Source organism: Anguilla rostrata, chromosome 13 (assembly GCF_018555375.3).
Source record: "Anguilla rostrata isolate EN2019 chromosome 13, ASM1855537v3, whole genome shotgun sequence".
Taxonomy (NCBI): domain Eukaryota; kingdom Metazoa; phylum Chordata; class Actinopteri; order Anguilliformes; family Anguillidae; genus Anguilla; species Anguilla rostrata.
In genome coordinates this window covers 28,102,740-28,114,611 of record NC_057945.1, presented here as the reverse complement: position 1 = coordinate 28,114,611, position 11,872 = coordinate 28,102,740, and the positions used below count along the sequence as shown (strand labels likewise).

General features: G+C 37.9%; 1 protein-coding gene across 1 annotated transcript; it reads left to right on the top strand.

Moving 5' to 3' along the window:
• Positions 1-4,952: 4,952 nt before the first annotated feature.
• prok2 (prokineticin 2) lies at positions 4,953-8,604 on the top strand. Its single transcript, XM_064306331.1, has 3 exons — positions 4,953-5,186; positions 7,180-7,305; positions 8,390-8,604. Exons 1-3 carry the CDS (start codon positions 5,040-5,042, stop codon positions 8,513-8,515), a joined length of 399 nt encoding a protein of 132 aa, XP_064162401.1. The 5' UTR covers positions 4,953-5,039; the 3' UTR covers positions 8,516-8,604.
• Positions 8,605-11,872: the final 3,268 nt, after the last annotated feature.

The following is an 11,872-nucleotide window of genomic DNA, read 5'->3' as shown; positions in this document are numbered from 1 at the left end:
TGGAAAAGTAAACAGTGTGAATGGCAATTGAAACATAGTTCAGTTGGAAGCTCACGATAAAAGCATAAATATAGCTGAACATGTAACAAGAAGAAACAGGACAATGGAATGAAATAGACTATGATTAAATTTACTTAGAGAATGAATAAACTCTGTGATGCATGTTTCTGAAATGTGATGGCTATGTGAGGTATTTAGTTGATATATCACTGTGTAATGCAGTTACATCAAACTGTTTGTCACCATCATTTGTTTTTGGGTTTTTTTTTTTACAAAAGAAAAAAAAATCACATTTGACAAACAGAAATTGTTGCATTGTAAATTGGACTGTAAATGTTTGGTCTCTGGTTGTCTTGACATGTTGCAACAGTTGGCAGTTCCCTTTTGCTGACTCTGTGCTAGCTGATGAAATGGTCATTTATAGGTGTCATTATTTGAGGTTCATTAATAAGAAGAAAAAAATGCACAGCAGCCTACATATAATAGCTGTAAACTTGATATGTTTGTTTCTATTGGCAAGCATTTTTATACAGGTCAGGTGGGATGTTTTTGGGGACAGGGGAGGTAGGTAATGCTTTTAATTATACTACAGTTCATGGCTCCGTCTACTTAGGACCTACACTGTTTGTTGCAATTGCCTCCTGGAAAATGCTCCTATGGTGCCTTCCTTCTTGTTAGAATCAATTCCAGCAGGAGCAATAACAGTGAGGATACCTTTCACTTGCTCCTCAGTCTAACTAGTGTACGTTGGTGGGAAAAGTCCCACTACGGTCAACGGTTATAATGCCACTGGACCTGGAGCAATTTTATGGCCATTGGAGTACTGTATATTAATCAAACTCAATTGCTATACACATGAAGGAGGAAGAAACTGAGGTATTATTCAAAAGAGGAAGAAGTATAAAAATATCTTCATTTGAATTTTTAATTGTCATATGATCATTGCTGTCTTTTAAACACAGAACTGCATGTATATTGCTCAAATCATTCCAAAGATGTCCATGGCTGCAATTGGCTTGTAACAAATCCCCATTTCTACACACTAATATTAATTAAGCATTGTAATCTGGCCACAGATGAACAAGCAGAACAAGCACAGTCTGAAACATCGAGGGGTTGGCATCCAGACCCCTCTCAAGATATAGGCAGGATTTGTTTTTAATTGGACTCAATCTGTCAGAAAGACTCAAGTGAAAACTCCGACAGGCACCAGACCCACACAAATAACTACATGACAGAAGCAATGTTGAGCCTGCACTATAGTCTGACAGTCAAGCATTTTTTTTCACACTGGATGATTTTCCTCTCGGAAACTAAAAATAGATGAAGAAAAGAAATGAAAAACAAGATAATTTTGTAGTGACATTTATTTTGTTTTAAAGCCAATATAATTGTTTATATTTTTATTATAATGTCAGTTTTATTTTATTTGTTGATGATGAGTTAAGAAACAAAGGCAACATGCAGTGCAGTGGCACAGCGGTTAAAGCATTGGCCTTGGAGTCAATGCAGTTGCACAGGTCCTGCCAGATCCGAGTGCTGCCTTTGTATTGAGGAAGTGGAAAACTGAGGGCTTTGATGAGGAAGGGGAAACGGACAGGGGGAAGGGGAGGAGGGGAGGAGGGGAGGGAGGCACTCAACGGGGTGAATCGTTGTGCACACAGTTACATCGTTAGGCATCAGGATCATGGTCAGGGGCACGAGGAGCCATGCTCGGAAGAGACGTGGCTACCTCCCAGTGTTTTGCTAACTATTTTCTATGGAACGTAGCTAAGAGCTCCTCTAGAAGTCACTAGATGACATCATACATTCATTTTCATATGTATGACGTCACCACGTAATCACCTGGGGTTCCAGAAAGGGCCAGTGTGGGTGCACACACCTGATCCCACTAATCAATCACCAGAGTCATTGCTAAGCATCTTGATTACTAGAATCAGGATCAGGTGTGTGCACCCACACTGGCCCTTTCTGAATAAGACTGGGGACCCCAGCTCTAAAACATGAAAAGCGCCTAATCAAGAAAAATTAACAGCTTGTTAAAATTCTGGGATTGATGTTGAGGTTGGAATGAAAACCAGCATACACAGGGGTCCCCCAGGACTCCTTTAAAGGCACTACATAAAAATAAGTAACCTGTCCCTTAATGGTGGATCACACACCAGTGGAGCTATGATTACTCTGGATTATCACCAGGGCATGATCAACAAGGAATTTGCCTGCAAGTCACTCCGATGGAATCCCCAAGGCCCGCTCTCTCCCGCGCATCATGCTAATCCGCTCAGAAAGATCATCCCAGCAGGTGAGAATACAGGAACACAAGGATTTACCTCAGCCTCACTCACAGGATATGGTGTCATGGAGACAGTGTCAGATAATCCACTGAAGAGGTTCTCTCACGTGCTGTGAGCCCCAGTCAGGACTTAAACAGAAAAAGGTTATGGGTGAGGATGCTTTTACTGTAATTTTCCTCCAGACATTAAATGATTTTTCTTCCACACATACAGGAAACCACTATCAAAGCAAATTTAAATACACATGTTAAAGCCATGTTAGCTTTGACATTCAGGACACAGTCATTAGTATGGGTGCAAATGAGCAATGCAAATGTAGATTATACAGTAAATGGACACTGGATTACATGAGAAAGAATTGGAGTGACTATCCAAGGTTCAGATATTCAATTTCCATCCTTTAACACAGTACTGGATAGTAGGCAGAGTGAGCCTAAATTGATTGAATGGCCTGTTCTCATCATCACATATTCATATATTTTTTAAGTTATTGCATAACTGAGGTCTCAAAAGTGACCAGGTCCCATTAATTATAGTAAGTAAGTATTCAAAATTTTAAATTTAAATTTTTTTCCACACTGTATTTCTATCGATCACCTACAACATTTATGTTTTTGTTAACGTGTTTAGATCAATAAACTGTTTACATGCCCACACATTAATCTGGTTTAAAAGCATACCTCCAAGAAAGCAGATACCACATGTTACAGTTTACAAAATGCACTGGCATGTATGGTTTTGAATAACTTTTTGCAGCAATTTATCTTTCCTTTTCCTCTTTCCCTTTCCCCACTCTGCAGGCAGGAAATTGGCTGAGCAGGGCCTGAGACCTAAGATGTTTGTTCTTTTTTTTAAACTTTTTTGCCATTTTTCCCCCATTTTCTCCCCAATTTAGTCGTTATACCAATTCCCCGTGTGTATCACGGTCCTGGTCCATGTGCTATCCTCTGTCGGTCTGGGGAGGGTGTAGACTACCACATGCCTCCTCCAATACGTGTGGAGTCGCCAGCCGCTTCTTTTCACCTGACAGCGAGAAGTTTCACTGGGAGAGCATAACGCGTGCGGAGGTTCACACCATCTCCCCCCTCGTTGCTTACTTTCAAATAATCTTTTGACACCCCTGGTGGAATGTGCAGTATAGTTCCTGCTTGGTTTTAAGTTGGTCCAGCTGGCTTGATACTGGTTTTGAGAAGGCCGAACTGGCAACAAGGTGGTTGAGACAGCACCCATGCAGGCAAGATCATGTCCAGCTGGTGGGCCAGCATGGTACAGACAACAGACAATCTCCAAATTTCAGATGCTATCTGGAATTTCCACCAGGGTCACCATGTTCAGCTTGATCAAAACTTCAAAAGTGTCAGGCTGTACGATCCAAGCAAACACTAAATACTAGAGCTAGATAGATTACGGTATTTGCTGTCTATAATATATACAATTACCATGTATGAATACATTTCATACATGTAAAGTTTTCATATTTTAATTAAGATCCAGATTGTGTGTTTAAAGAAACGGAAGCTGAACAAGGAGCTATCAGAAGGACTCCAGAATGGTGCTTTTCCCAGCTGGAGATCCATGTTTGTACAGTATGTGAGAGATAATTGAGCTCTAGTGAGACATCAGAGCATTATAGAGTGAGAGAGGGATGTCAAGGTGCACCATTGCCTGACACTGATTCAGTGTTGGTATTAAGGAGAGACACCTATTATTTATATATATATATATTAAATATATATATTTGGACATTACCATATAGCAGCACAGTTCAGGGCTACCCCCAACCTTATTGTTTATACGTGTTAGCATTACAGTTTTGTTGCAATATTGCACTAGTGATTTAAACTATACCTTCTTTTCATGACTCCCAAGGATTTTCAGAACAACACAAGACTGATATACCGCAATATTTTTGACCTATTATATCTGTCACTGAAATTACTTCCATGTGCAAGGAAGTGCTTTCCTTTCAGGTTCTCTTTGTACTATTAAGGGCAACTGAATCTCAAAAAAAAAAAAACTATGCCATTAAAAAAATAAATGAGATGAGTCAGGGACACAGAAAGGTGCTCTAACGCCACAGCCTGGCCATTCAAAACACCAAACAAAAGCTTCAAGAAATTGCATGGCATTGACAGACAGGGACACAAAAGAAACTTGTGTCAAATAATTTTTCGTGTGAGAGTCATGATTACTTCTTAAAAGAAATGCTACAACTAAAGTTTTATACTTCCACACAGTCTGCCCCTTGGCTTTTACAGAGTCAGAGGAGTGACTTTTTCCTTTCCCAAAACAGCTTCATCACATTTGTTTACAACCGTTCCAAAAAAAAGCATGTAACCCAGGAACAAGACATGCCATGTATGGATTTATGGCGGAAATTCAGTCAGGTTACATGATTCATGCCCATTATCATTTTAAGCCAATTGGATGGCATTTTTCATGGGTGTGCCTTGTGAGTTCAATATGCTTTATGATTCAGTTGTTAAGAATAGGACTGAATAGGGCAGGCGCAATCACTTATGACAGAAGGATGCTGGTGTACCGGGGCTCACCTTGGACCGCATTCCTCCCCTCCCCATGCCTTATTGGTGCAAATGACTCATTGAGCATCTCAAAGGTAGGCTGGGCTTATAAACCCCTCAGTCTCTACCCTCTCCAAGCAAGCTTTGGGGCGACTTCAACACGGCCCACACCAAGAGACACACAAAATCATTTATAAACAAACACACAGGCAAACATACACACATGCACACACACACCCCTTCCACTTCTCATAGTCTGAGCAACGCAGGATCAGAAGGACTAGTCTCTCTCTCCGCCATGAAGTCCAGTTTTTCTCTGCTCTTCTGTTTCCTGTTAATTTCCACTGGATCGTCTGCGGTCATAACTGGGGTGAGTGACTTGTGTACACCTAGAGTACATGGCTTGTCTCTAGATGACATAGGTATTACAAACAAATGCTTCATGCCTTCAGATAATTACCAGATAATTACCAACTGCAAAACTTTTAATACCAGAAACTGTAATATCATATTTCCTGTTTTATATTTATGGGAAAAAATTAGCAGGAGCAAAGTCAAGGTAGTTAGGCTTGTTTTTATTCTAGTAATTACTTTCACAAGAGGTCAAATTGAAGTTTGAATTGTGTCCAGAATCTCCCAGAACTGTTGTATGTTAATTTTGAGACATGGCAACTTTGCATGATTCAACAAAATTTGATTATAAGGCTTAGGTTTCAAATACATATTTTGCCCAGCTTGTGTTTGTTGACTCATTGAATATATGTCTTTTTTTTCTACATATGATGAGAGATATTATATGAGTGGATTTGTTTTTATCTTATGTAAAACTGCTTGTAGATTAATGAAGACTAACTGAATTTGCCCTTCATTGAACAGCTCTTGTAAACAATGTAGCTGTATACAGAGAATCTTTTTTTTGAAAATTAACTTTTCAGACTTGTATTGAGCATTATTGAGATATTTGAAAAAGAGACACTTAATGAAATTAGTTTCTCATTATGTAACAATCAAATAAGATTTAAGTGTTGACTTCAAGCCTGCAATTAGTGACTTCAATTAAGTAAACAAAGCAGGCAATAACACTAGAACCAGGGACAGTGTGGCCTTCAGTGTCCACCTCTAAAAGAAGGTAAATATGTTACATTTACAGCAATAAATATATTTCATGGATCACTGCAATGCAAAGTTAATTTTGTCTGTTAGTAGTATCATATGCAAGTAGTATACTGGCTTCTTTCAGCTAATCTAATGACACTGACACAAAAAAAAAAACATTGTTTAAAAGTTTTGATTTCAATTAACAAAAAAAGATTGACTGTAAATTCAACCCATTTCTGAATGTGCTACTGAACTTTCGACTTCTACTGAATTTATGCGCTTACCAACAATATTAATTTCACAGACATTATTTATATTATCATTATGCCTTATTGCCTGCACATGATAGATAACATGTCGTGTAATATTTGTTGAAAGTGTTTCACATAAAAAACAGTGGTTTCTGTAGTCATTTTGGGACCCGTCTGTGGATAGAGAGAGAGAGGCACATGATCGTAGATCTCAAAACAAGCTGAACTCATTCTGAAGCTGTCACAATAAATCATTGGCTTCTCAAGCCATGAAATTCTTAAATAAAGTCAGCATTGTCTTTCATGCGAGACAGACATTTGATGGAGAGTTTCTGACTGAACTATATGATGAATAAATCATCATCACTTTGCTCAAACAATGCCAGCATCCAAAATCGACTATTAAATATTCTCTATTCTGCCATCTGACATTGTGTTAATATTCAGATATATGGTTCTAGTAGGTCTATGATTTCCTTCTGTGATAATTTATGATTAGCCTCTATGTAAATAATGCATTCTAGATAAATAAATAAAAATCAGCAAAAAATCTGATTATTAAAGAGTCACGGAGGTACAGTGGGCAGCAAAAGTGTGATTTGCATAGTTTGTTTTCACATGTACATGCCTGTCAGTGTGATGTGCATTTGTGTGTATCTGAATAAGTGCGACATATGCATATGCACACACCTGTATGAATGTCTGAGTGATGTTTATCCATGTATGAATGTATGTGTGTGTGTGTGTGTGCGTGTGTGTGGTGTGTGCCGGTGTGAGTGACTGTACTTGTTTATTTAAGAGCATCTGTATGTGTGAGTCCAATGTGTCAGTGTGAGGTGTGCATGCGTGTACATTGCATACGTGCTTGCACGCGTAAGTGCATGTGTGTGTGAGAGTGGCTGGGCATGTGTATTTATGAACACCTGTATGTTTGAGTGTTAGCGTGTGCGTGCTAGGCGTGTTTGCGTGTGTGCGAGTGCGTCACTGTGACGCATGTGTGTGCGCTCTCTGCAGGCGTGTGAGATGGACTCTCAGTGTGGCGGGGCCATGTGCTGCGCAGTTAGCCTGTGGATCAGGAGCCTGCGGATGTGCAGCCCAATGGGACTGGAGGGAGAGGACTGCCACCCAATGAGTCACAAAGTGAGTCCAGCCCATCCCTTCCATCTTCACCTGCCTTTCTTTCTCTTACATTGTCTCATTTTTTATCGCTTTTACAGTTTACGATATTTCCCCACTCCCTCCTCTATTCTTCTGATATCCCATCCATTCTTCTATCAAGCATTCATTGTTCTCCAGTCCCTTTTCCTGTCACACTGAATGATTCAGTCAAGACAATAATGTGTGCATATTTTTAAAAACGTATTTGCCCCTTTCCTGCTTTCCACTATTGTTGCATATTTGTCACACTGAATGGTTTCCAATCTTGAGACAAAATATAATGTTAGACAAAGGGACCCTCAGTAAACACAATACACATTAAAAAAATATAGAATTTCATTTAATTTAATTAAAAAAATTATAAAACACTCATATCACCGACATGAAAAATAACTGCTCCCTTAAACTGGTTGGACCACATTTAGCAGCAATAACTGCACCAAATGCTTCCTATAATTTAATATCAGTATTTCACATCACTCTAGAGGAATTTTAGTCCACTCTTCTTTGTAGAACTGCTTTCATTCAGACAAATTAGTAGGTTTCCAAGCATGGACTGCTTGTTTCAGGTCCTGCCACAGCATCTCTATTGGCTTCAGGTCAGGAATTTGACTTTTAAGCCATTTAGATGTGAACTTACTTTTGTGTTTTGGGTCATTGTCCTGCTACATAACCTAATTAATATATATATATATATATATATATATATATATAGAAGCTATGTGCTCTTTCTCTCTCTCTCTCTCTATATATATATATATATATATATATATATATATATATATATAGAGAGAGAGAGAGAGAGAGAGAGAGAGAACATAGCTTCTATACATTCTCACACTGCCTCTCCCTTTCCTCCTCCAACTCCAAACCCAGCCTTAATCCTTTCTGAAATGCACATGTATGTATTACTGTATTTGTGTACAGTTATGCAGTAATATCTGCATATTTAGAGTAAGCTTACAGGGCGTGACCTAAATGTTTTTTTTTTATGATGGCACTGGAACTGCACAAAGTTCTTGTTTTTGGGCATGAGGTCAGCACTATTTTCTGTTTCTCTCTCCAGGTACCATTCTTAGGCAGAAGGATTCATCACACATGCCCCTGCCTGCCAAACCTGGCATGCATGAGAACAACAGAAGGCAAATTCAAATGCTTGCCACCTTACAAGAACCAAGACTATTATTTCTGAGAGTAAAGAGATCCAAAGTATTTATGTGTACAGTAACAGTGTATTGCACATTAAAATACCTATTTCCATTATTTTTATCAAAAAGAAAATAGTTGTCTTTGTTGTCTAGCATTTATTTGTGTTTTTCAAAAATTGCCTGAGGTGCTGAGAATTGATCACAATACTCTAAATGTGGTAAAAGAAAGACATTATATGACATCACTTCTCCTGATCTGTATTTTTTTTTAAATTGTCTGTATATTTTACATCTTAGCACAATCTCTAGATCCAGATCGATGACAGGAGCTAATTGAAGCGGAGTCTCAATATCCCCCCAGACCAGCAGTTTGAAACATTGTGTGTTACTGCTCTGTTGTACTTCTCTCCCAGTATTGAAAAGTTAAGGTGAACTGCAGTCTCTTTAAACAGGCAAATACAGCAAATATTAAATAGGGAATAGTTATTTAACTACTTAAATCAGGAAAATAATCAAACTCGTCAGTCAAAACAATAGTTTTATTCGGGTGAACTGACTGAGCTAAGACTTTTTGTATCAATGTTTACGATGTAATTATATGACCTAATACAATATGGCTACCCAATGTCAGACATTGTAAGCCACAAAATTATCTGTATTTTGCCTTGGCACAGGAGGGTAAATTGTTTCTCCAATTGGTCACTAGGGGTCACGTCATCCTTTCACTCATGAACCTCTGGAGTCATACACAGCAATATGATAGATTACTGCACAATTATCCTCAGTGATGATCTGCAACACTGTATCCCCCCGTAAGTAAGTCAGTTTGCAAGCAAGTACATTTGGTACATCATCTTACATTACCGTATTATAAGAATTCCATATAGTGAGACAGTTCCATTTGGACTCAGCCAACAGAAACCTATATTTATAACCATAGTTTTTAATATTTGATCTGTTTTTTCCCCTTTGCAGCTGAAAAATGATTAATGTTTGCTCATCAGTGATAGAAATAAAACAGCATTTGACATTACCCATAACTAGGGCCACCAGTTTGTCGTCCCTTGTTTTCTCACATGGTACTCCAGTCCTCTGCTAGCTTGAGGTCATGACAGCATTTTTGTCAAGCCCCATTTCAAACAATTATACCTTTTGCACCACCTCAATAATCTAAGTTGATAAAGTAATTGCTACTAATTAAGCACATATGATGATTGACAGTAATGTTTTCCAAGCAACACTCACGTGTTAAATTCAGTTTGATGACTTACTACTGAGGACATGCTGCAGTATTTTTAAGTGTTATACAGGGGCAAGATAAGTTTTGTTAGAAGCATAGGGAAATGCCTACATTAAAAATGAGGGTATTTATATAACATTTAACTTGCACTAAAAACATAAAATCAAAAAAACATTCATGATTCAACTAATTAACTAATCACGGTCCTCAATCATGGCTTTAAGAAGAATCATGTCTCTTAGTGCTGGGCTAAAACAAAAACCTGCACCCACACCAGCCCTGTTCGAATAAGATTGGACAACCTTGCTTTCTGGTTGCATTTATTTTTTACTGCAGTAATACCCAATCCTGGTCCTGGAGAGCTACAGAGTCTGCTGGCTTTTGTTTTTTCCTTAAGATCAGTGACCAATTCAGCCCAAAGAAACAAGGTGACCTGAGTGACCAGGTGTACAGCGTAATTAGCTGCTTTAATCAGTTGCTGTGCTACTCGAGTGCTAAGTGACAATGAAAGCCAGCAGACCCTGCAGCTCTCCAGGACCAGAAGTGAGGAACACTGACTCCTCACCGTACCATTTCATTTCAACCCATGTTCACTTTCCTTCCTCCCCATAATAGATCAGCTAATTGTTTTTAAAAAATGTCTCAATTAAAAACTCTACAATTAGCCACTTGACCATGCCATTGGAGTGTCTATGGGGACCCCTGGAGGATACCCATTGAAATACAAGTTTAAATCCCTGCAGGTCACATGGTGAAAACAAACTGTTGGCCCTACCCATAACATAAGCTGAGAAGCCTTGCCTTATGGCTATTGTCTTCCAATGCCTTACAAACAAAATGTACAAACTAGAGTCATTATGGAAAATTATTGTGATATAGTCAAAAACTGCACAAAAATGCATTCATTTCTACTGTTCAGATACAGGAAAAAACATTGTTCCATGTTCTATTCTGCCATGGGGAAACCCACCATGTGTGACATGACAGAACACCAAGCCCTGCAAAAAAATTTTGATTTATAACAGGTACACAAATGTTTCTGTTCTGTTAAATGAATTAATCCACTTGGCTGAAACTGATTGAAACAGCCTACTGGAGAGATTTAGTAATACTTTCTTAACAACAAACTCCATTTTGGGGGCGAATAAAACATTGCAAGTTTTTAGTTTTTTACTTCATGGATGAACCATTTCTTTTGCCAAATAACTAAGCTGATAAAGATGGTTAAAGTGTCATTCTTCATAACATACATTTGGGAATTTAATTTGACTTCATCATTTTTTAAGGGTCTATTTAATATTTGAATGAATTTCTGGTCTTTGAATCAGTATTGTGTGCCAGGTTTTCCATTTTCTGACAGAATAAATTTCTGAAAAGTAAGCTGAAAAAAATGTTTCTAGGAAAACTAAAATTATGAACTCTGAAGACACGTGTTCAGGATCTATAAATAAGGGTAAAAGTTATACTATAAAATATATTATTTAATAGCATTAAATAGTTTCCTTATCAATGCATTTGTGTCGCTAACAGAACAGTTGATGCTATCACACATTTTATTGTGGAAAATCTAGATTGGCAGCTCCTAAAGTATTCCTTTCTTTCCTTTTCTTAACTACCAGATGTTCTGGTTAGTAACCACACTTTTTGGGACTTTCAAATGTCCAATGCAATTGTAATGAACTTGGTCACATCATTTTTAGAAGATGCATCAAACTGGAATGTTTTAGTATCAACAAAAAGGAGACAGGTCTTTCAGTGTTAATAAAGAGCTATCAGGTGGGTCAGTTGAATCTGTGATGTTAAATATCACGACAGCACTTGAAATGTCTTACAATTCTTCTTGATCTCACAGTAGGTTATCATTAGAGATTAATGTGTGGATCAAGTTTACTGACAGCATTAGCAAAACTTTGCTCATCAACTGGAAACCCTTTTATACTTCAGTCCAAACATAAAATTATTTTTACAGTGCATTCAACAGTCATTCATTTACACAATATATAAATAAAGGGGAGAAGCTTAATGAAAGTCCACTTTAACAAATCATTTTAAACTCTAAACAAAATATCTGGCGGATGAGGCACTTTCAAAATATGGCAAACAAAACACAATTTTTGGAAAGTCCAGTTTCCTTTGTGCATTACCAATACAAACACATGTA

Excerpts from the sequence above, each read along its gene's own strand:
- prok2 (XM_064306331.1), top strand. The coding sequence starts at position 5,040 with ATGCACACACACACCCCTTCCACTTCTCATAGTCTGAGCAACGCAGGA. Across the intron at positions 5,187-7,179 it reads CGTCTGCGGTCATAACTGGG|GCGTGTGAGATGGACTCTCA; the intron begins GTGAGTGACTTG and ends CGCTCTCTGCAG. Across the intron at positions 7,306-8,389 it reads GCCACCCAATGAGTCACAAA|GTACCATTCTTAGGCAGAAG; the intron begins GTGAGTCCAGCC and ends TTCTCTCTCCAG.